The following is a 24,488-nucleotide window of genomic DNA, read 5'->3' as shown; positions in this document are numbered from 1 at the left end:
GCCTCTGTCCCCACTATTTCCTTTTGCTCCTCTTGACAGCTGCCAAATACTCTTACCTTTCCTATTTTCCTTTCATCTTCCCCATCCACCAACTATCTTCAGCAATTTTTTAAACTTCATTTACTTTGGGCCTTTCTCTCCAATGTAGACCTAAAGCAGCTTATGTCCTTTTCCTCTCCTCCATTTTATTATCCCCAAAATCCTGTGAGATAAGTTAGTCTGAGAGGATGCGAATGGCCCAAAGTCACCCAGTGAGCTTTTATAGATTTGAACCTGAGTCTCCCAGATCCTAGCCTGAAATTCTAACATATCACACTAGTTTTTATGTGGTGGCTCCTGTCATCAAAGTTGCATGGCGGCTGCCAAGCCTTACCCCAGTGAGTTGTTCCTCAAAGCCCAAAACAGCCCTGGAAAAGGCCCTGCCCTCTCCCTGTCTTTTATTGATAAAACCCAGACATGAATACTATTGTGGTTGCCTAGCAACAGATAGAGGACATTTGTTTCTTAAAGCTACAGAAAGTGCTTCTATTATTTGGACGTTAAACCAGCTATGTATCTTTTTTCTTTTAATTTAGATTTCAGATTATTCTGCAAACTTGGGGCTTTTTTCAGGTTTGCAGAAAGTTCTGTCTTGCCCAGCCATGGACCCAATCTCCAAATTCAAGTATTCACAATGAGAGTTATGATGAGAGTTCGAGATATTAATCACCCTATTTGTTGCCTAAAGGACACTAGCCTTTTATGTCTCAGCAACATGCCGACTTGTGACCAGTGTCATATTTACTAAGCATATCAAAATTCCTATTTATTCCTACTATTATTATGATGCTTAAGATGCACATTACTCTCTCGAATTCTATTCTTCATAAACTAAGGCTGATTCCGCATGGGCCAAAAACAGCGGTGTGAAAACAGTATAAATCCTTTTACACCGTTTTAAACCCTTTTACACCATTTTCACACCGTTTTCACACTGCTGTTTTTGGCCCATGAGGAATCAGCCTAAGAATTCAAAAGGCAGACCTCTTCAAATATCAAGGTCTGTCATACATTTGTACCATAAAATGATTTTATTTGATCAAAACACTTACATCTTTCCTTCATGTGGATCTTCCTCACGTCCCTAATGAAAACATACCACACACTTTAAGAACAAAGCAAAGTAATACAAGAAATTATTTTCTAAAGTTTACATATTTTATTAAACAGTAAAACAATTTTGCAATTTGAATAGTTTTAATATCTGATATTAGAGCACACAGCAATATTATTAGATTTTTTTTCAAGGAAATAAACATATGATTGCTCTTGAACTCCAGAAATACCCTGAGTTAGAAAGACACACAATGGTAAAGTTTCCATATTTTTACTAACACCATGCCAAACTGTAAACTGCAGCATGACTTTGCAAAATTTCCTCCACTGGAGAGTACACTTCAGGTAGCTTAACCACAAATAAAGTTCTTTACGCTGAATGTAATTATTTCGGGAGGGTGATTTAAAGAGCTCTGTGAGCTATTTTTAAAAGAGTCCTTCCAGAGGGTGATGAATAACGAGCATTTAATTCTGCCGATGACATTCATGGGATTTCTCGAGGAGGTGAAAGATGCGTTTGTAAAAAAAACAGGTGCGGGTCGTCCGACGTCCACGCTCAACAATTATCTGAACATTGGAGGTCACAGCGGACCTCTCAACGTACCCTCTAAGGTCCTCTCCCAAAACATTTTTGATAAATGACATATTCTGAGTGGGATCGCTAGAATGTTAAGAAGTGTTGGAAACGGCTGGTCTGGGGTAAATTCACTTCCGCCTTCGGCAAACGGCGCTAATGTTCTCCTCAAAAAAAAAAAGAAAAGAAAAAGAAAACCCTGCAGCAAACTAACAAACTTCACCCATGAAATGCTTCCACTCCTGTAATTTTATTTCGTTTTATTATCTCGCTTTGCAGCCCAAATTGGCTCTCAAGCTAGCTGGGGGGAATAAAACCCCCCACTACAAATGGCATTACTATCTAGTACAAATGAGCCTCGGAGAAGGGATTTTCCGCTGACTTCAGGAACAATGAATCTTTGACTGGTTGCTTTCTGGCCTACTTGTGGTAGGCCTATCCATGTTGTTATAATACTATGATGATATAATGTTGTTATGAAATGTTGTTGCTATGCAACATTATTACGCTGATTATGTTGATTATTGATATTTGAAATATTGTTTATTGTTGTTGTAGCCTGACTATTATTATGTTTATAATGTTGTATTCTTCTATCAAGATTGCTGATGTTTTGATTTTGTAATAGTGCTTATGGTTGCCTATATTACGTGTGTTGTACACCGCCCTGAGCACTCCGGGGGAGGGCGGTATAGAAATTAAATTACCATACCATACCATTTGAAAACTGACACTCACCACTTTCATACCCATTCTAGAACAGGTCCTCTATGTCATAAGCTTGTATGTTTACGGCAGCTGTAGAATAGTGCTGCCAAATCTAGGATATGGCTACACCCAGGGGTATATGTCATAGCGTTTGGGGATACAAGAAAAAATTATGTAATGGGTTTGGGGGTACAATTTTAGGGAAATGTGTTGCTAAAGGGTACGTGAGTGAAAAAAGGTTGGGAACCACTGCTCTAGAATATTTTCCTGTTGAAATTCTTATTACCCAGGTCCCCCTTTGTCTCGGATCCCAAACAATATTAATGCATACCCTCATTAAATATAATGGACCTATGGAATATAAACTAGTGTCATGTTTTCAAGCGTTCTCCCCACAGTCCTATATTACTTTACAGAGAAAGCACAAGAAAGCGAGAAAATTTGAAATGTAGTTACAATATTTAACCCTATGTGAAATCCTTTGTGAGACAGGAGTATGTAGAATTGAAAAGTCAGTTGAATTTGATTAGTATTTTGAAGTACACAAAATAGATTAAGTTCTTTTTAAAAAACAAGTTCAAGTACTTCTTGCATAAAGTGACTTACCACTTCCTCCACCAAGTCTTCTACTATAAGTCCCTGCTCATCTGTACGTAGGTTTGTAACCCACATCCATCCATCTTCTAATTCATTGTGGACAATAAACATGTCTCCTTTAAGGAAGCTAAAGGTAATTAAGATTACGACACAGATTCCAGTTAAACCAACAGTTTGACAGACTACATCAAACATTCTTGTGTAACATTGGACATCAACTGCTCACCTGTCTTCTAGCAAGCAAAAATCTCTTTTCCCAAAATCCACTGGTAAAATTGGGAAGAGCAACTGAGGAGGTTCTATGGTTAATACTTGTTTCTTTCATTTACCTCAATGCTAAGTATGATGGTTGCATTCAGACAAAAGTAGCTCACAATTTAAACACTTTCACCACAATCCAGTGCATATTTACCTATAAGTAAATTTCACTGCGCTTAGATCTGACTCCCATGGTATGATAATAGAATCATACAGTTGGAAGAGACCCCAAGGGCCATCAAGTCCAACCCCCTGACAACTTTTACAGTTTAGATTTTCCAATCAGATATACTGGGCTAGTTGATAGATCAAGGCCATTTTGGGAGGGAGAAGGTGGATGTCTTTTTTCATGTTTTTCTGCATATCTGGACAGTATCCCAGTTATGCTAACTTGCCTGGGAATGGCTTGCTTTTGCTGCCTTCATGGGCAGCTCCTTATTATTAGATACAATGACTACAGTATGCTGACGACCAAAAATTCAACAGAGTAGATCCACAATACTCTTTTCAACATAAAGATAACAGGGGATGTGTGAATCAATTCACCACATCTTCCTGAACCTTCCTTATGCTGATATGCTCCGTTGGTTCCTACTGCCTGCCTCTTCACCCCCCTTCTCTGGCAGCATTTTAAACACTTATTTTTAAGTGCTTATTTAAATTCTTATTAAAGCATTTTAACTCTTATTTAAGCGCCATTTTACTCTTTATTTAAGCTCTGGACACTTATTAGTGAGACTTGCTTTTTTGTAAAGTTGCACCCGCTATTTTCTTTCCCGTACCAGGAACAGGAAAGAAAATGGCAGGCACAATTTTACAAAAAGGCATGTCTCGCTAACAGATGCCCGAAGCACTGTGGATGCTATTTTATCAAAGTGCTATGTTTCAGATAATAATGGTTTCAACGGAAGTGGCAGTTAACTAAAGTTTAACATGCTGCCAGAAAATCGGACTTTTTTATAATCCAAGCAAATGCTGCTCTGACTTCCATCGGAGAACACGCAACTGCATTGTCTGATTTATCCTGAAAACTTTCCACCAGTACAAAGCTGCAGTAAGATGATGCATTAGTGCACAGATGTCAAACTCGTGGCCCTCCAGATGTTATGGACTACAGTTCCCATCATCCCCTGCCAGCATCATGCTTGCAAGGAATGATGGGAACTGTTGTCCATAACATCTGGAGGGCCACAAGTTTGACACCTGTGTATTAGTGGAACAGTTTCACATGAATGAATGTACTTTACTTGGGGTTCATTTAATAGTAAACTGTAAAGGTTTCTGTACTGTGTTAAATGTTATCATAGCACTGCTAAATCGGCTTGATCATGAATTTATTTTGTACTCAGAAATCAATATTTCACTGAAATAGAAAACTATAATGCTAATGTAATTAACAAAATAATCTTAAATTATAAGGAAAGTATTGCAAAGCTCATTGCCATCTTAACTCTTTTATAAGTATTAATAATCCCTTTTTCTAACAAAAACATGTTTAACGCTGCACCCAGGTCACTATTTATCCAGAGCAATAGTACAAGTATATTCAACTATACCTTATTTCATCTGTTTCTGGCACTTTAGTATATGGCAGAATGGCTCGAACTCTCCTGCGGTCCTCTACTGGCTATAAAAAACACAAGAGTTCTGTTATGGAGCAGGACTACAGATCTGAATTGCTATGCGAGTAATGTAAAGACAAGATACAGGAGAAACAACATACTAACAAGATACTGCTTTTTAGTGATTGTTTTGTAGCAAGACAAGAACTCAAACTGATGACTGCTTTAGTAACGCTAAGAACTTCATCTGGCCAAAGCCTAGCAGTGCAATCCTAAGAACATTTTGCTGGGAGTAAACTTCGCTGAATAGGTAGAGCAATATAACTGAGTAGCCCTTTTTAAGACTGCGCTGTTAATCTTTTCAACCACTCAATATGTAATCAAAATCATCACAAGAGAGTTTCCAGTTATATACTTAGCAATCACCAGAGAATTAAATAGAAGTCTAAGCAGTTCAGGTTACGTTTTTAAAAAGTGGAAACTTTTGCATTTTAGACAGACTAAGCAGCTTATTGGATTATGTCTCCAGTAATAACACATGGAAAAATACCTTCAGACAATAGCATGAATTTGTTGTGTTACCCACTAGCAATAGGGCAAAACAGTTTTGCCATAAAAATTAGCGCAATACTACATTCAGTTAAAAAAAAATTCAAAATGTATGAAAACAAATTGCTTATATAATCACTTACACAAGCTACCAAAGGTGTTTAATAGCAGAAGGGGAGGGATGATATAGAAATCTCATAAAATAAATAATGAAATAAATAAAATTGGTTACTAATTCATTTTAATTAGTTGTTAAAATAAGTTACTAATTAGCTATTAACACTATTGCATGTATCCAAATCATATTGGTATTTTTTTAATAAAGATCAATGTTTTCTAAAAACCATTTTTTTAAAAAAAACATACCTCTGGAGGTGCTACTGGAAACAATAATTTTTCCCCCTTAAGCAAACAAGACACATGGCTGTAATAACCTATCAGGTCAGAAAGTGAAGAAAACCGTCGTCCACCAATGTAATAATCACCACACATAGCAATAATCCTGTTGTAGAAGAGCCAAATATTAGAAAAACATTAATGAGATTATATCAATAAATTCTAAGAGATATATTTCAGTGCTAGTCAAATCTGCACATTAGTTTCAAAAATATGGTATAAATCTTACAGGACCAGTGTATACATTCATACAGAACAGGGGTCCAATCTACAGTCACTGCTAGTCTGCTGAACTTTCCAGCATGTGTTACAGGGCTAGAGTTCCTTGCCCAGTCTCTGAAACTGATAGTCTTGTCTCTTATGGCTTATGGTACATATGGATTTTGCATGTGTCAAGGCTGGAGTTCTGCTTAGAAGACAGAGCAAGGTACTACACACAAGTAAGGAAGATGAGTTTGGATTTATACCCCTTCCCTTTATCTCCTGTAAGGAGTATCAAAGCAGCTTACAAACTTTCTCCTTTCCTCTCCTCACAAAAGACACCTTGTGAGATAGGCGAGGCGGAGAGAATTCCAAGAGAGTGCCCTCATCAAAGCATAATTCTCACCACTCGCAATTCAACCAATCTCTCTAGAAGGATATCTTATTTGTTTTATGTATTGGAGCATTTTAAACACACTTTTCTATGCTCCATGTGGACTTAAGTACCTTACAATGTCGAAAGTAACAGAAAACAAATAAATACTTATATACAGGTTACTTATTTGCCAGCCACAGCTCTGAAAACCTCCTTCAAAGCTCCTTCTCATAGCTGCCTACCACATTTTTGGGTGCCTTACAGGCTTCAGGTATACTTGATTCGAATATACAAGTGTGAGAGAGGTCAGAGGGACTTGCTGCCTGGGCCACACAATGAGGTAATTTGAGGGAAAGAGGGGAAAGGGCAGAAATGAGGGCCAGCCCTCCCCACATGAACTCATATTGTAACATATCACTGGTCCATAAGTTCAGCAGTGCCTACTCAGTCTGGCAGTGAGATGCCAGAATATCAGAAAGAAGTTTATGACATTATCTACTCTTTTGATCGTTTTAACTACAGATGCCAATGTCTGAGCATGGAATGCCAAGCAGATGCTCCCCCACTAAGCCATGGCCTCTCCCCAGAAGCAGTTCAGCTTAGAACTCAGGTCTACAGCTTCTCTGACACAGGGTGAGTATTTTCAGGCTTGGGTGTTACAAGTTGGTGCTTACACCAGGTGAAAAATATACTAGTGTCGGGCCACTGCCTCTCCTTCTCTATTCCTTTACAAACAGGGAGATGCAAGACCTTGAAACATGCTTCGAAGCCATCATTTCTGACTCCCTGCAAACACACAAGAGAAGGAGAAATTACAGCTGCAAGCTCAATACCTTACTAAGCAACTGATCATATCCAACAGCAATGGCTCTCTGTTGGTCTCTACATACTTTCAATCTCTTTGAACTGAAAGTTCAAAAAGAACTATGGCATCCAATGCTGCTGAAAGATGAGTAGCTGGTCAAAGACATCAATGTATGCTTAGCTTCATGTTTTCCCCACCATTGTATAAGACAAGTGAGAACATAAGAACAAGCCAGCTGGATCAGACCAGAGTCCATCTAGTCCAGCTCTCTGCTACTCGCAGTGGCCCACCAAGTGCCTTTGGGATCTCACATGCAGGATGTGAAAGAAATGGCCTTCTGCGGCTGTTGCTCCTGAGCACCTGGTCTGTTAAGGCATTTGCAATCTCAGATCAAGGAGGATCAAGATTGGTAGCCATAGATTGACTGCTCTTCCATAAATCTGTCCAAGCCCTTTTTAAAGCTATCCAAGTTAGTGGCCATCACCACCTCCTGTGGCAGCATATTCCAAACACCAATCACCCATTGCGTGAAAAAATGTTTCCTTTTATGAGTCCTTATTCTTCCCCCCAGCATTTTCAATATAAGCCCCCTGGAAATAGTTGCGAAGTGTACAAAAGTGTGCTAAGATGGCTGAGAGTTGGAACAAAGTAACTTCTGTCACTCAGAAGAGACAACTGATCTGCTCCTGCTGAACAGGTTCTCCCTTTGGTTCTATATTTTATTCTGAGATGTAAGGAGTAACAGAAAAGATGGTGGGATCTCGAAAAGAGTAAAGAGGTAGATCTTGAAAAGTGCACTTTCATTTGCAACACCAGGATATTTTTCAAGGCACATTTTAAAATCAGGAAATCAGCTGTGTGGTTGAATGAACCTGGCTAATGCTCCACATGAACCAAGGGTACCCTAGCATAAACCCAGTATCGTCCTCATAATCAGGGTTCAGTAACAAATGAACCCATACACAAAGAGTGCATTTGAAGGCACAAAGTCCAAAAAGCACAAGATTAAGTATGTTCACTTAACTGAGCTTCCTGTAGTGCAGCCACTGTACTCACTATCTTCCTTTACTTTGATTGTTCAGAGTAATATTATGACTTCTTCTCTAATAAATGCTGTGACAGTCCTTTGAAGCTCTTAGTCAAAAAAGAAAGGGTGTGTGCACCCAAGATGAACACTAATGCTAAGCTTCTTAGGCAACCCTTTAAAATGATATGAATAGATTGAACCAATTCTGAAAATACCAACACTTACCTAAAGTGATTAACAATATTTGTTTTACTAAGGAATGAAAGTACAAATGATCCAGGCCTTCGATCACTCTCTCGAATAAGATAACTTCCAGGTTTCCCTGCTTGCCGAAGACGTTCTTCTGCAATTGTTCTGTCAAGTTTTCCATGATACCACCTGAAAAAAATGTGAAGAAAACACATAAATTTCAATCAGTATCATATAGTGATAGAGAGCTGGACCTAGCCCAGAGAAGTTGGGCTGACATTCACAACCATGAAGTACTACGACACAAACTCTGAAACACAGACCTAGTTTTATTAAGATTTGGGGCAAGGCAAGGAGACTGAAGATTTTGCAGAAGATCCAAGGTAGTGGTTACACATGAGGCATTAAAAAGAAAAGCAAATGATGTTGTATGGTATCCCAATTCTAGAAGAGTACATGTCCTACATACTATTCCTATCATCTGAACCTCCTCCACCTCCACACATTCCAGCCCAAGTGTAAATGTCCCACTGTACTAAAGAACAGGAATCTTATTGGCTCACATAGGTAAAACTGATAACAACAATCCTGCTACACATGCATAAACCCTTAGGTAATAGATGTTAAGAATAAAGTATAGAAACTGTACGGATAATATGCTTCAGTGATTAAGTTCTGGAACTCCATTTCCTTCTAAAGGAGCAGCAGTGGCGTAGGAAGTTAAGAGCTCATGTATCTAATCTGGAGGAACAGGGTTTGATTCCCAGCTCTGCCGCCTGAGCTGTGGAGGCTTATCTGGGGAAATCAGATTAGCCTGTACACTCCCACACACGCCAGCTGGGTGACCTTGGGCTAGTCACAGCTTCTCGGAGCTCTCTCAGCCCCACCTACCTCACAGGTGTTTGTTGTGAGGGGAAAAGGGCAAGGAGATTGTAAGCCCCTTTGAGTCTCCTGCAGGAGAGAAAGTGGGGGATATAAATAAAAAAACACCCTCTTCTAAACTGGGAAGCATGCTTCTGTAAGCCATAGATCCAACCATTGCCATTTTAAGTAACAAACTATATTTAATAGATGTTTTTGATGAAAGTCACTATCCCCCCTCCCAACCCCAGCAACAACTTTAAGAATAAAGTTTGTTTTATCAAAAACACTTCCTTTTCTAATTCAAGCTTGTGCCTTTTTTAACCACCCATCCCTACATAAAATGCTCTGTAGTATTTTAAATATAGTTTTGCCATCATTCACAAAGTATAAATTATGCCCACGGCTAAATGGGAAATATACAACATTAATACATATAATTGCATGATACAGGCCTGGTGACATTATAGTAACCAAAAATGTGGTACACTTTTTAGAGTCATTTGAGGTCTCCTCTTTTTAGGACAGCAATCGTTTCCCCCTTAACATGAAATGTTGCCTTCCTGTTAACCACCCTCAGCTAGACCAATGTCTTGAGGACTTCTCAGTTGTGGATGGTAACTTACCTCAAGTTAATTGGGGTCACAGAACTGAAAAAAATTATCACCAAACTACTTAAATTTAGCCCCTTAAGGGAAAAACTGACAGGTTTTCTAACCAGTGCAGATGATTCCATGTCCCTAGTTGGCTATAGTTAGGTCTTGAAACCTTAAGCCAATAAACAGACTCTGAAGTATCAATATTGTTGAGGTATACAAAAACCAATAAGCACCACTGGTAACTCCCACTGTCTGGAGCAAATACAATCTAAATTCCTGAGAACACTCTTACAGCTATCAAATAACATCTCAAATGCAGCATTGCATGTAGAGACGGGAATAGTTACAGTCTAGAAAAACTATGGGATGCTACCTTAATGTTCTGGGTAAAATTGCTTTTTTGCTGAAGGGGCTAGCCCGCTTAATTCTTTTAGATACATTTGTCACATCTTGACAAAAAGAACTAATACAGAAGTTAGCTTATTACAGTCTCTCGTTGAACGGTCTTGGCTATAGATTGTATTAGGACTAAGGCATTTATCAAATTAAGGGTCATGGAGGTCAAAAGGTAGCACAACCTTAGATCCCTACTTTGATAAATCCTTGCTTAACAAGCTTACTCTGATGTGCTACCTTTTTAATCTCACCAGGTCTGAATCTAGGAGAGCTTTTATTCTTTATGCTATAATGCTCCACCCTCAACATTTATTGGAAGGGAAATACACGAAGTCCCCAATCAAAGATTGGACCTGTATCTGCCAAGATGGGCACATAGAAACAGCAAAACATATTCTATTTGACTGCAAGATTTATAATCATGTATGGAAGGGTCCATTCTCACCAATTCTCAGTGATTGCCCCTCAATCACAAGGCACATAGACTGAAAATATTACTATCAGATATAAACCAGGAGTTAACTTATAATGTTGCCAAGTATGCTTGGCTAGCAATTAGAATTAGAAATAATTGGAAGAAGATCCTCTGATATAATCATCATTGCATAAATATAGATCTCTCCTCACTGTTGTGGAACTGCTTACCATATTTAAATCTTTTAACGATTTGTAGTAGCATTTTAATATTTTGTAGAGGTGTTCTATACATTATGCAAATTTATCTATTGTATTCACTGTGGTCAACGACCGCAATTAATAAAACGATTCGATTCAAAATTGAGCAATTGAGCATGACACAAGCTACATTATCATTGACCTTCAAGAAGTCTATCAAAAACAATGGCAATATTAAATAGTTTAAATATTTCTAACTTCAGAGCTTCCAGTACAGTTGCATGCATTCAGACTCGGAGATTAGAAGTTTGACAAAATTTGAGGAAACCAAAAGTAAAAATCAGGAGAAGATGCTTTCCAAAATTCGAGGGATTTTACTCCTAGCAGTCAGTGTATCTAAACACTAGTTTCAATACAAGAGGGAAAAGGATCTGTTATGAAATTTCTGAAGAAAAGCAGAAATATATATTTAATTATGATTTAACTTTATTTCCTTTGGATTCAGAAACATTCAATAAAATGTTATGTCAATGATACCTGTTGCTATCTAAATTTGCTAAAATCGTATGGGAATATACAGGGAAAGTATTGGTTCTCTAAATTAGCAAATGCAAATTATCTGCACATGTGGTGGAGATGTTGTAGAGCACAAACACAGTTATCTTCTATAATAGTTTATCTAAAAAACAGTACTCTATAGATTTTCTCTTTTCTTCTGAAATCATGCTATGCTATACAGCTGTTTTTCCAAAAGACAAATAGAATTTAATTGCATGTCTGTTGACAGCTACTAGACTAGTATTTGCAAGATACCGGAAAGCAGACCTAAGTCCTACAGATGACAAGTAGATTCTGAAATATAATCAAACTCCTAATCAAACTGACAAATTTAAATAAAGGATATAATGTGTCACAACTGCAAAGAACCTGGGAAAATTTCTTGTAAAAACATAGTGTTTATGTCTATGTATATAATTACAGATTACTAATACACTTTTTTTTCTGAAAAGGGTGAATTTTAGCACAATGTATACCAACACTGCATTCAGATTCTGCAATAAACCTAGGTTTGCTTAAACTAAAAAAAATACGTAGACAACTCATGCCATCTATAATATTGGTAAAATTGACAGGAAAAATGGGACAAACCATGGAAACAGATCATATGTAATGAATACAGCAGTAAACTATTCTTGCAAATATCCTCAGGAAACTCTTGTAGATAACACACTTCTCTAGAAAACAGGATACACACTGAAATGTCAGCTTTTTAAACAGTACTAAGTGACCAAAGTTATTTATTTTTCTCTGTGTGGGTAGAGAAGAATAAGCTTCATAGTTAATTATAGAATTATGTTTGAGGATGAGGAAGCAATATCATGCATAAAAACAATACAACTGATAGTTCTTCATTAATCCTGCACAGTAATACCTTACACTTTTATTTCAAAACAAGCCCCACTGATTTCAGTAGCACTTACTCCTAAGCAAGTACTTACTGGATGGTAAACTAAGTACTCTAATTCTAAGTAGTAGTCAGGACTTGAACAAGACTAACAAGTTTCAGATACAGAAATTCATAGATATGGCCAACAGTGGTAACCACTAGAAATCCAGCATAAAGATTCACTGTGCTTATTCAAGTCTCAAGGTCTTCTGCTGAATCAGAGAGAGATACATACAAGACTAGGGCGGATTTCGAATGGGCCAAAAACAGTGGTGTGAAAACGGTGTAAACCCTTTTACACCATTTTCACACTGCTGTTTTTGGCCCATGCAGAATCCACCTAAGAGTCAAACTACAAATCATGATCAATCATTGGGTCAGCCAGATATATTTTCAATCAGGTGCTTCCCACTAGGAACAACTGGGCACATGGGACCCAGTATGGTCAGGCCCATTATGAAAGTAAGACTGAATCTCCCCCCCCCCCCAACACACCATTTTTTCAAAACTGAAATGGCTCCAGGGACTGTATATGCACCAGTGGGCTACATGCACTGCCGCTAATAGGGAAGGCAGCACAAAAGTGGTGCCAGGGGAAGCCTAAGCTCCCACTTTTTGCATGCTGTGGCCCCAATCCTAATCAGGCCCCTCTTGCCTTAGTTATGCTCCCAACCAGGAACTTATGAAACACCAATTGTCAGATCTAAATACAATCATAATGTATGGCTTATCTCCTAGTGTTCTGACATACCTTAACTGAGCAGGAATTTAAAGGACTGGTCAGGTTCTCGAGATGAGCCTTAGAAAAGTACTACTTACCATGTGTCTGACTTCACAGAAGGAAAAAAAACAAGGGTGAACTCTTCCTTCCCAAAGTCAGAGAAAGCAACCAAGTACCCGTATGTAACACCTGAAAAGCCATACTATGAAGTCTATGGGCTCTGGAGAAAGACTTACAGTGTTTCTCACTAACACCCAATGTGAAGTAAAAATTTAACCAAGTCATGTACATCCTAATCCTCCAGCAATAACTGTTCAAAGGTCTCAGCAGATGGTAGCAAATGAAAGAGAGAAATGTTTCATAGGATCCAACCCACTATGCAAAAGTAGCTGAAATATCTATAACATGGCTCATTTTGATGAATGAAATGTCTTTTCCCCTCAAAAGTTTCTATCCAATTTAAAATAAGAGAACAGCATTGTAATATGGCCACTCAGTGAGATCTCTTTCCTTGGAAAATGGCAAAAGCACAAATCCAGTTCTAGTGATTGCTGCTTCTTCAAAGGAGGACTTTATTGTGATGGTAAGTGTAAGAGCACTTCCATACTGGAAATTTATTTCCATCATGGTGGGAAACTAGCAATATGCCTTCTATAGTCAAAATTTAGCAACTCAGGTTTGTATTTAAAAAAATTATCACCAAAGAAAATAATGAATATTATAAAATGTAACTTTATTCTATACTGGAATTAGACTACCTGGCCTTCAAAATGTGAATGGATACTAAACCCATAGGAGATTTTGTCATCCTCAGGTACCATCACTCCCCATCAAATCTGGTCTGTTTCAGACACACCTGAAATTGATAGTGTTTTGTTGTAATTTTTTGAAGGCTGGCTTGCTGTATTCGGCATTGCTATCTATCTTTTTTTACTGTACTATTTGCTGTTAATATTGTGTTAGGCACCTTAAATCCTCAAAGGGGACAGGTCAGTGGCAATCATAAATAATCGAACAATAGTTGGCAGAGCAAGCCAAGCTTTGTTCACATACTTGCCAATTGTTTGCATTTAAATGAAAAATACTCTTATGCTGGAACTAAATGCTGAAAGTAGATTACACTCGCATTCCAAGGTTTCAAAGCATACCCTACACTCAATAGTTGTAAGATAAAAGCCCCCAATGTAATTGGAAAGGCACTTCTAATGATCTGCTCTGCTGCAGCCTCCACAATAAGCAAAGGAGAAAAAAGACATGGCTATAAATTTACATCACATGCTATATAGCAGTTGACTATTCTAGATCTTTCCTTCAGGACTATTGGGAAGGAAGGAGTAGAAAAAATAAACACAAGAGTGTTATGGACAATTAAGGACATGAGATGTTCCACTGATGAGAGCAGGAGTACTTCAACCCAACTGTATAACTTTTTGTCTGTGTGGGACTCATAACTTACCAATGTCTCTTTATGGATCCTAAATGGATGCTGGTGAAAGGGAAGATAGAGCACGAATTGTTTCTGCCAACAAAGTGATGATCTTAAATTACAAAAATTACACATTACTGAGTGTTCACATGTATATTGATTCCTAAATGTTGTAAATGTCAGAATGGATTAAGGTAAGTTTTAGACCTGTCTGGCCCTAATGTCAGCAAATTATGCCTAAAGACTCCTTGCTGTATCATCTGCCTTCAGAGAAAAGAGACTCCTGGTTCAACCAACCAGTATCTTCTGCCAGGATCTGAAGACAGTGTACTAACCACAGGAAGCAAAAGAGATAAAACCATTTTTATCATTTGTTTCTTTTACTGCAATTCTGTTTTGTGCGTTTTATTAATAAATTACAACAAAGTATATTACGAATTCTGATTTGGGGACAATTTTACCTAAGGCTCTCTCATCCTGCATTAACAGTAAATTTCGATCCAACCCCTACACAAAGCAGCTACAAATAAGGTTAAAACAAGTTAGCTGAATACAATAATATATAGAAATTTATTCAAAATACCAGTCATGTTTGGTAGCTATTTTAATTTTGTAGGAAAGGTACTTGAATGTAGATCTGTATTTTTTTCCACTTAAGAGATTGCTCTCATTTCCTTTCTTTGGTTAGGCTACAACAGCTACATCTGCACAGGTCCAATATTCACAACTAAAAATACCCAGCATCCATTTTATTTTTATTCAGCATGAACACCACAAAGTATGAACCTAATATGACTGTAACATACTTTGAACACGTTATCACGGTGCCAGATTCAACACATATTTTCATGATTTTCATGATTCAATCATACACCAAATTCTGAATGTGGTCAAAAAAGAGTCTAATAAATCCACATAATAAATCCATGCGCCCCCGCCGTGTCATCGCTGGCCCCCGCCCCGGAACGCCCCTGCCGCGGCACACGCTTTGGGCATCGCGGGGCAGGAGACAGGTCAGAAAGCTGCAGGAGGAAACAGGGACCAGAAGAGAAACAACCTTTGCTATCTCCTGACACACACACACCCCAAAATAAATATGTATCTATATTATTATTATTAGCTTTTATTAGGCATAGATGTACCTATATATAAATATACACAACCTGAAAATAAATCAAACTACAGTTGCAAATTGTTAACTTTTCTGAATGCACACTTGGTTTAACTGGCAGATAACTTTTATCCAGCAGACTCAATTTAAATGTTGTATTCCCAAATCAATTATGGATGCTTAGATCTGTTCTGTTCTTCTGTTTCCACCGTCTTGTGTTCTCTTGTTTGTTCTCTGGGTGTCATCTGTCATCCACTGAAAACATCATCCCACCCAACTTCTAAAAGGGGAACTGAAAGTATACATCTGCATCAACTAAGATCAAGATGTTTCTATCCCACTACTCTTACAGCACCAGTTCTTCTGCAATTGCTCTGACACAGAGTGGGCACACAGAAGAGGAGTTTGTATTTTCTGGGAAGGAGCAGGAAAAGGATCTGATGGCAAAGCTACTCTGTAGAAACAACTTGGGGCTGAGATTCCAGAGCTGAATTAGAGTGTAGTCATTTTTTTTGTCCCATTTTTTTATGTTAAATGGCTTGCTTCTGTATTAAAACACATGATGCCTTTAGCTATATGCATACCTTATCCATCAGTCAATGACACATACAGATTTAGATAAAGTAATGTAGGGACCAAAATGTATTATATACATCATTTCAATAAGCACCTTCCCTGGCACCCAGCTGACAGCAAATACAGAGCAGACTTGCCCTTTAATCTTAAAATATGCCAGGTGTACAAAAGAAGTTTCAGGTGAAAAACTCTCCTCAAAATCGTCCACAGAGGTAGAACTGTCCTCTCCTAAATAACCTACTAAATTACCAGAAAGGGGTGGACAAACTGGAATCAGGGGTATATAATCTAACACACAGCCCAAGGAAAGGGTAAGTGAGTTCCTGCAGGAGCTCTGCATTGTTCATCTCAACACAATAATCAACCTGGGGTAAGATTTCTATGTTCTGTGTTTGATTCTAGAGTTAAAAATGCCAGAAACTGATTGGGCTCTTGTGTGCTTCTGGAACAGGTAGATGTGCTCCAAGATGGTCCTCTATGATTAGTTATTGTCCTATGTATGCCTCATCAATACACTTTGTACATAATAAACCGTGTTAGCCTTTAAAACTTGTGTGAGCAACCTATCAGTTCTGCAAATGAGAAAACAAGATCAGATCATACTGCCTCTGCAGCTTACAAGGCTAGTGAAAAGGCAAAAGGCGGCGGTTGGCTGAAGCCTCCACTCATAAAGAGAATTGCCCAAATCCATTTATGACACATTCTTTTGCAGTAAGTTTAGAACATAGTCTATTTTATATATTAGTACAGGTAGAAAAGTCTATCACCCACTAAAGAAGATTGTATGACCTCTGTCGACCATTTCTTATCATATCTGACTGTGTGGAACCTATATGAGAAAAGGGTCCACACTCTACTTTGACTGTTCAGCCAAACATTTTACCAACCACTAGTGCAGGGGTCTGCAACCTGCAGCTCTCCAGATGTTCATGGACTACAAATCCCATCAGCCCCTGCCAGCATGACCAATTGGGATTTGTAGTCCATGAACATCTGGAGAGCCACAGGTTGCAGACCCCTGCACTAGTAAAGTAATTGTTCTCAGGCCTTTGTCTTGTACCAAGTTAGACCATCTCTGACTGACAATGAAACTCTAGGATCTCAGGCACTAGGATCTCAGGCACTTCTAAAAACATTTTCCCCAAAACAAGATATTTCATAACAAGAGAAATCTGACATACTTCATGTTTACAAAATATACAAAACATAGATTCAAGTCAACTGAGGACAGTAGACATTTTTCTCCAGAAAAGAAAAATTCAATAGATTTTCCACTTTACTAGCAACCAAGCATGTGTCCACTATTCTGTTTGCTGCTCAGTATAGTCAAGAAAGCCAGGACCTAACACTGAAAGTGGTTTACTGAGTTCCTCTTTAAGAAGCAATTCCTCCTGTTAATCTCAATACACTGATGCCCACAAAAAAAAGGGGGGGGGACGTGCATGAGTCAGGAAAGAACATAATGGCCGTACATGGATTGCCACAAGTAGACATTCTGAAAGCCTGATATTTAAATCTGACAACAGTAAAAGAAATTACAAATTTAACAGAATGCATTTTGAATACTGAGACTCCAAGGCAACTGTATATCAAAGACTTAAAAGTGTAATCCTTAATTCTGCCCTGCCAATGATTCACTGCTATTAAATTTGAACTGATTCACAAAAATAAATAGTATATACATTTTTTTGAAAATTTCAATATCTTGCCAGGCAATCTGTGTTCTTTCCTCATTAAATTACCTTTGAAGGATGTTAGGGCATGTCAGTGCTTGCTCAGAAAGTGAGGAAGGGCACTCTGAACAAAGCAGAAAAATTCTTGAAATGGTAATAGCTCAGAAATGGGGGTTCTGAAAATGTATAGCATTTTTTAGAAAGACCAACTCTTATTTCCTAAAGTAGGAATGCCTCAAGTGACCAAGTCAGAGGCTACCTGCAAACATTTTTCAATCCAGCCTCCCACAAAACCAAACTTTTAACAAGAAATACATTAAACGCTTTTCAGAGTTGCTCAGGTTTTGAAAAGTTAATAGAGTTCAGGACTGACAAAATATTAATGTCCCAACTAACAATTATTCAAAGCAGCATTATTTAACAACATTTCATATAAAGTTTCACTGCATTGGCATCTCATACAATCTCTAGAATGGCAAAAAAACACAGCCAATGTGTCTCCTGGAGATTTTTTTTTTTTTTTAGATTCATTGCTGAGCCCCAACTGATAATTTCATCTTAGCTGAAGGCAAGCCCCTCCTATCCTGGGCAAACTGATAAGAAGCAACTAAACATCTTCAAATTTGACTCATTCCTGAGTCCGAGCAGCCAAAAAGTTCACCTAAAAACCCAGGAACGTATACCCAATGAAACGACAACAAAATACTTAATTCACATTTTCATGGTGATTTATTTTTATTCCTCCATTATTTACAATGGTTTAACCATGCTTTCCATTTATGGTAGGTATTCTGACAGTGGAAAGGAAAAGGAATGATTTTGCCTCTTCCCACTGCAGACTACACTAACTCCCACTACATTGTTTCCAAGGCTTCACCAACCATACAGTACTGTGGGGGAAGTGGGAGGGAAGGGCAGCCCAGGAAAGTTTCTTTTTGGAAAGACAATTTAACTCAAACTTGGTAGGATCTAATTTCTTACAAGGACATCGGGGGGGGGGGGGGAGCCACACTGGAAGCAACATGACCCCTGAGCCACTACTGGTGTCACTTGTGCTGGCGAAACAGGTATGGATGCTGATGCAGGGACACTTCTGCCGGTGCTGAGGAGATGCATAGCAGCACAATGCCTGGGCACCATGGAAGCCTCTCACTAGCACTTCTCTGGCACAGGCGCCAACGCAGGCACTGGTGGGGGTGTTCTAGAGGATTAGTAGACTTCCTGGGTGGTTTTGGCCTCCTTTCACCAGCATGGACTTATGATGGCCTGTTGGGCTGCATAGAGAGATTGCCAGGCAGACAGGGATTTTTGCCATTTCTCTTGCTTTCCACGCCAACTGAAAACTCTTGGAAGGCTGTGCCGTTGCGCTGCACTTGACGCTGTCTACTGCCACTCCAAAACTGCCCCCCATGGATTGCACTGCCCATCTCTCATTAATTATTCAAATTTCTTTATCTTTAAATTTCTACATCATCACTAAAACAATCTATTGTTCAACCTTTTAATGAATCTAATGTTCCAAAGGGGATGCAAGAATATAAGAGGACAATATTTTCAGAATATACTGTTAACTACTGTGTAAGATCAGGATCATAGCCTCGTACTTTAGGGAAAATAAATTAATCTAAGAGAGCTACTTTCAAGCAACATGAGGCCCGCATTCTGCAACACAACCAGAAGTCGTATTTGTCCCATATCCCTTCAGGCAATTCTACTGAAGAACATCATGCCATGATTCACCTGTTCTTTCTTGAACATGATATATGAAGACATATGTCAACAATGCTCCACTGCAGACAGTCGAGTCTCCACTAGAGATATGAAGAGCTGGCAGAAAAAAGCTAGAGACACTGTTACCACCCATTGTGGCTGTTGTGGATGGTAATAATGCAGTCCTAAAAGTTACACTCTTCTAAGTCCACTGATTTAGAAGGGTGTAACTCTGTTCAGAATTGTACTGTGAATTAACTTTAACAAATGAAAGTTTTGTATACAAGTTTCAGTCTTTACCTACAACATCATGGCCTTTTGATCCTACTGGCAGTAGGATACTAAATGGAGGCAAGTACCACATACTAAATGGAGGCAAGTACCACTTGAATAAATCAAGCACCCTAAGTACAGGATCAGGATTTAGACAAATTATACCTCTGTTTAATTTAACCTGGATTGATCTTAAAAGCTAAAAAAGATGGGCCCTGGTTAGTGTTTGGATGAAAGACCATCAAGGAAGTCCAAAGGTTGCTATGCAGAGGCAGGAAGCCAAACCACTTCTGAACATCTTATGCCTGGAAAAACCCCTGTGTCTTGTGACTTGACACTTTGTGACTTGACACTTTGGCCATTTCCTTACTGCGAAATTAAGGCCAGATACAACCAGGTTTCAAAAGAGACGGCACCTTTTCATCGCTGTTTCACCCTATCCGCTGCATCTATGTCTATCTATGTCTGTCACAGTTTCAAAAAGTACAGCGCTCCCCATGATTGTGCGATCAAACATGGGATCTGCTCAGTGGCTCTTTCTTCCTCGTCCTGATTGGCTGTTGCGCTGTGTTGGGGTGGGAATTTTTAAAAACTTTTTTTGTGCAGCTACACCACCACGCGCGTGGTGGATAGAATGGTAGATGTTTTTCGCGCTAAGCTTCGCTTATGCACAGCTTCGGCACTCTTTACTCACACAGCTGCACTGGCATGGAAGTCTAATTTTAGTTAACAGTTGGCACAGAAATCACGTTCCACGCAGCCACGTTTCAACATAGCCTCCGCTGGCTTGAAACAAAAAAAGGGCTGAACGCAAACTGCGCACAGCCCACTGCGCTCTGATTGACTGGAAGGCTCCATGTCACTGCCAAAGGTGGGAAAACAAACTTACATTCAACCCCCGAACCTCTCCACCGATCTGGATTTGGCGCATGTTTTTTAAAAAGCTGCACTTTCATGCAGGTTCTTAAAAGACACATAAGAGGGGGTGGGAACACCAGAACCAAGATGAATCCATGTTCATCAGTTGAGCACTGGGGAGTTCTTGCTGAAACCTGGATATTTTGCGTATCACGTGATTAATTGACCGTGAGGATTCGACCTTTCTACTACAAGTCTACTACCTTTATCACTTGTTCATCCATAGTCTTTTTTTCCTACAAAAAAGGAAGTGTTCCTTTCCCCATTACAAAGGGTCATTTTACATGCTAAAAGGAAACTGGAATCTTCTTTACATCAAAGAAATTAAATTTATTGTAAGATTCTAAAGTTTTTTTAAAACTCAGAATACAAAGTATGTTGCTGTTCTTTATTCAAAGCCACTTCCAATGAATTTTTCACAACATATGATGGTATTTTACCCCAAAGTTTCATTGACCATATAATCATTAAAGATTTCCTGTTACTACAAGTTAACTGAAGCTGCCTGCAGGTTTACTGAACACCGGATACTGCAATTTAAAACTTTTGTATTTAATCTGTGTTTTAATTATGCTATTACAATTTTTGACCTTGCAACTTAGGTGCTGCATGGTTCACCACATACTTCACTGCCTTGAGTATGAGGAGGGATATAAGTGTTTTAAACAAACAAATAAATTACTGCCAAGAATATAAGAAGCCTTTTCTTTAAATTCAACACATTAAAAAATGCCTGTGTTACTTACACTACCATAAGGATTACCTCTATTTTTTAAAAACATCATCATTATTTTACTTCTGTTGCAGGGTGGATAAATCCAATTTTTAAAATTAAAAATTGAATGTTCTAATTTAAATCAGATTTTAAACACTGAAATTGGATTTTTAAAAATTAAAAGTGCTTTTAAAAGAAAAAATTACCTAAAGATCATTCTCTATTCAAGACACACTATAATTTAAAGATTATTCAACATGAAATAAAACTTAGTTTTTAATTGTGTAGCCTAAGGCTGAATAGTCATTCAATGTTTCAGTTTTTTGGCAAAATTAATTCATGATATCATGCTCTTTTAAGAGATTTCACTGAAGTTTCTATTAATTATTTCTTTAAATCAGATAAGTTAAAATTCAAATCTAGATACACACTTTAGACAAATTTACAAGAATGTGTGTTGTATATACGCAAACAAAATCCATTGATGCAGCATCCTCAGACCTATTGTAAATACACCACAGCAGAATGCCATTATATGATATCCAATATTGCCCAAGATATTAAATAATTAAGACTGCTGCTGCTTTTAATTTTACCGAGGAAGATTATTTGTAAGACTTTTTGGCTTTTTAAAAAAGGACTGTTTCCTTAATATAGTTGCACTCAGTCTATTCATATTTTTTTAACCATTAAAGGATGCCTATAAAATACTCTTTCATGGTGCTTTCTGCAAATTTTGTGAATTTGCAGTTTTCTGCTTACTTCAGCTACTTCCAGGGGGAGGAAAATCCAGGCAATTTTTGCATATGGTACACTATTTTTCATGTGGATTTGTCTGTGGAGAAAAATACTGAATAATACTGACCCATTTTATACCAAAAAAGAAAAAGAAAATTAACATTTAAAAATCAGTAGCCTGTATTCCATACCTAAATTGTACTTTTATATATATTGCATTATATTGTCTCACACACCTATTCTACATCCACTTACATGCAGACTAATCCTGCAAATCCCACCAAGTTCATCAGGAAGTTCTCACAATTAAAGCACATATGTCACCATCCAAACTATATTAAAAAAATTTCCCATCCATAAATACATCTTGAACCCCCGCTCCCGTCTTTTCACACAGTGCCTGGGAATACTTCTGGGTAGTTCTTACCAAGTCAAAAGTAACTACTGAGTAGTAATTTTGAGCATGCTTAGAGTCTACTGAAATGTGTCACAGTATTTCCCATTTCAAGACTTGCCCTCCTCTCTCCTTCAAATCCTTATATTTGGGTTGGAGGGTGGGCGGGGCAAGGGCGACCAGTTGAGAAAGCCGAGATAAAGCGACCTTATAACAAGCGAATGGCAAAACTTGGGAGATGTCCAGTTGGGATACCATAAGCACTGGGCGAAAACCTGTCTCCTGATTTACCCCAGAACTGATTTTTATGAGGATGGGAAAGCAACAGTCACCCCAAATTCTCATTTGTTTTCCCTTCAAACCAGGCAGCCACCTTACCAACCAAGCCTGCTTGAAACTGGATGCGGGAGGCGAAAGAGGCGGGCACAAAAAAAAAACTTCCAGGAGTTGCCCAGAGTTTGACACACACACACACGACATACGCTCCCTGCTAGGCGCCGTGCGGCAGAGGGAAGCCGGCTCGACCTCCAGCCGCAAGCAGGATCCCTTCACCCTGGGGGATAGCCGGGGGAGGCTTCTGGGAGCGACACTTACTGGTTGGCGGGGGGCGCGTTGAGCGGGATGGCCACCTCCTCCTCTTCGTACTCGGGCCCGTCCAAGGAGTCGCCTTCGTCCACCGTGCTCAGCCCCCCAGCTGGGAGCGGCGGCTGCGGAGGCGGCGGCAACGGGGGGAACCCGCCCGAAGTGGTGCTGGTGGCGGTGTTGGAGCCACCCTCAGGAAACGGCAGCGGCGAGCCCTTGGACGGCTCGGCGGGGACAGGCCTGCAGCCCCCCGGCGCCGGAGAAGCGCTCGAGCCGCCAGCGCCGGAGCCCCCCAGGAAGGTGGCGGCGCTCCTGCTGCTCCGGGCGGCGGCGGCGGGAGAACACCGGCCGCCCGGTTCCCCGGCCGCTCCCGAGCCGCCTTCCTCGCCTCCGGCTTCGGCCGCCGCCATCATGCTGCTCCGGCTCGCCCCACTGCTTCCCCGCCCCTGCTGGGGCCACGCGCCCCCGGGAGGAGGCGACAAAGAGACCGAGGGAGGAAGGAAGGGCTGAGCGAGACCCGCCGCCTGAGGCAGCTGGAGGGAAACAATGGGAGGAAGAAGGCGAGCCTCTCACCGACCAGCCCGTGCTCAGTTAAGCCCCGTGTTTGGAGGCAACCCAGCCGGCGCTGCACTCATCCCCTTCCTCAACTCAGGTGGCGCCACCTCGGCCCTCCCTTGCAGGCGGTGCGACTCAGGTTTGCTGCTGAGGGCGGCAGCGCCTCCCCGGTTCGCCCCTTCTCCCTGCCTTCCTTTGGAAGTGCGCATGCGCCCTATTCGCAAGGCTGGTCCCGCCGCTTGCTGCAGCCTCACCTCTAAGGAAAAACAAAACCTGACTGCGGCTGAAATCCTATGCTGGGTTATAAACCCCATATGGCATTCAGTGTGAATTTCCAGTCAACGTGCTTGAGGCGTCCACCACGCTTTCGTAGTCTGTGACCACAAAACTAGAACAGTCTTCTTAAGACACCTTAAAACAAACACCTTCCTTAGTCCGAGTGGGGAGCCTACTTCTTGTACGAGTATGTTCTCTGGAGCTTACCCCTAACTAAGGATATTTAGGACTACGATTTCAGGCAGACTTTTGTGCAAGTAAAGCCCAGGATGGCGTTTACTACATCCAATGACAAATGCGGTTGTGTTTTGAATTTTGTAACAGACCTCTTTGTAAATATGCAAAGGTTTTGGGAAGAGATTTGCTAGTCTACACTGATAGACGCACATGCGTGGTGCGCTGATACAAAGAAGTGTGTAAAAACACACTATGTTACAGACAGGAATTTCTGGAATTAACGCCAGTGTGCTGCACTGACATTCCACTTAACACAGTTTGTTTGTTTTTTATTTCTATGCTCCTCTCCCATGTTGTGACTCACTGGTATGGCGCTGCTGCACTATGA

At 39.7% G+C, this 24,488-nt stretch overlaps 1 protein-coding gene across 1 annotated transcript in view; it reads right to left on the bottom strand.

The window, feature by feature from the left end:
- Positions 1-23,835, bottom strand: part of RASA1 (RAS p21 protein activator 1) — a 70,119-nt gene extending 46,284 nt beyond the window's left edge. The window contains exons 1-6 of the mRNA XM_048503433.1: positions 23,105-23,835; positions 8,374-8,526; positions 5,710-5,845; positions 4,789-4,859; positions 2,984-3,101; positions 1,092-1,123 (exon numbers count right to left, since the gene is read on the bottom strand). Of these exons, the coding sequence (XP_048359390.1) occupies positions 1,092-1,123; positions 2,984-3,101; positions 4,789-4,859; positions 5,710-5,845; positions 8,374-8,526; positions 23,105-23,505 (911 nt within the window). The 5' untranslated portion in view covers positions 23,506-23,835. The remainder of the gene's footprint in view (positions 1-1,091; positions 1,124-2,983; positions 3,102-4,788; positions 4,860-5,709; positions 5,846-8,373; positions 8,527-23,104) is intronic.
- Positions 23,836-24,488: the final 653 nt, after the last annotated feature.

Source organism: Sphaerodactylus townsendi, linkage group LG07 (assembly GCF_021028975.2).
Source record: "Sphaerodactylus townsendi isolate TG3544 linkage group LG07, MPM_Stown_v2.3, whole genome shotgun sequence".
In the NCBI taxonomy this organism is placed as follows: Eukaryota; Metazoa; Chordata; class Lepidosauria; order Squamata; family Sphaerodactylidae; genus Sphaerodactylus; species Sphaerodactylus townsendi.
The sequence above is the reverse complement of the archived record's forward strand: the minus strand, read 5'-3'. Positions and strand labels throughout refer to the sequence as shown.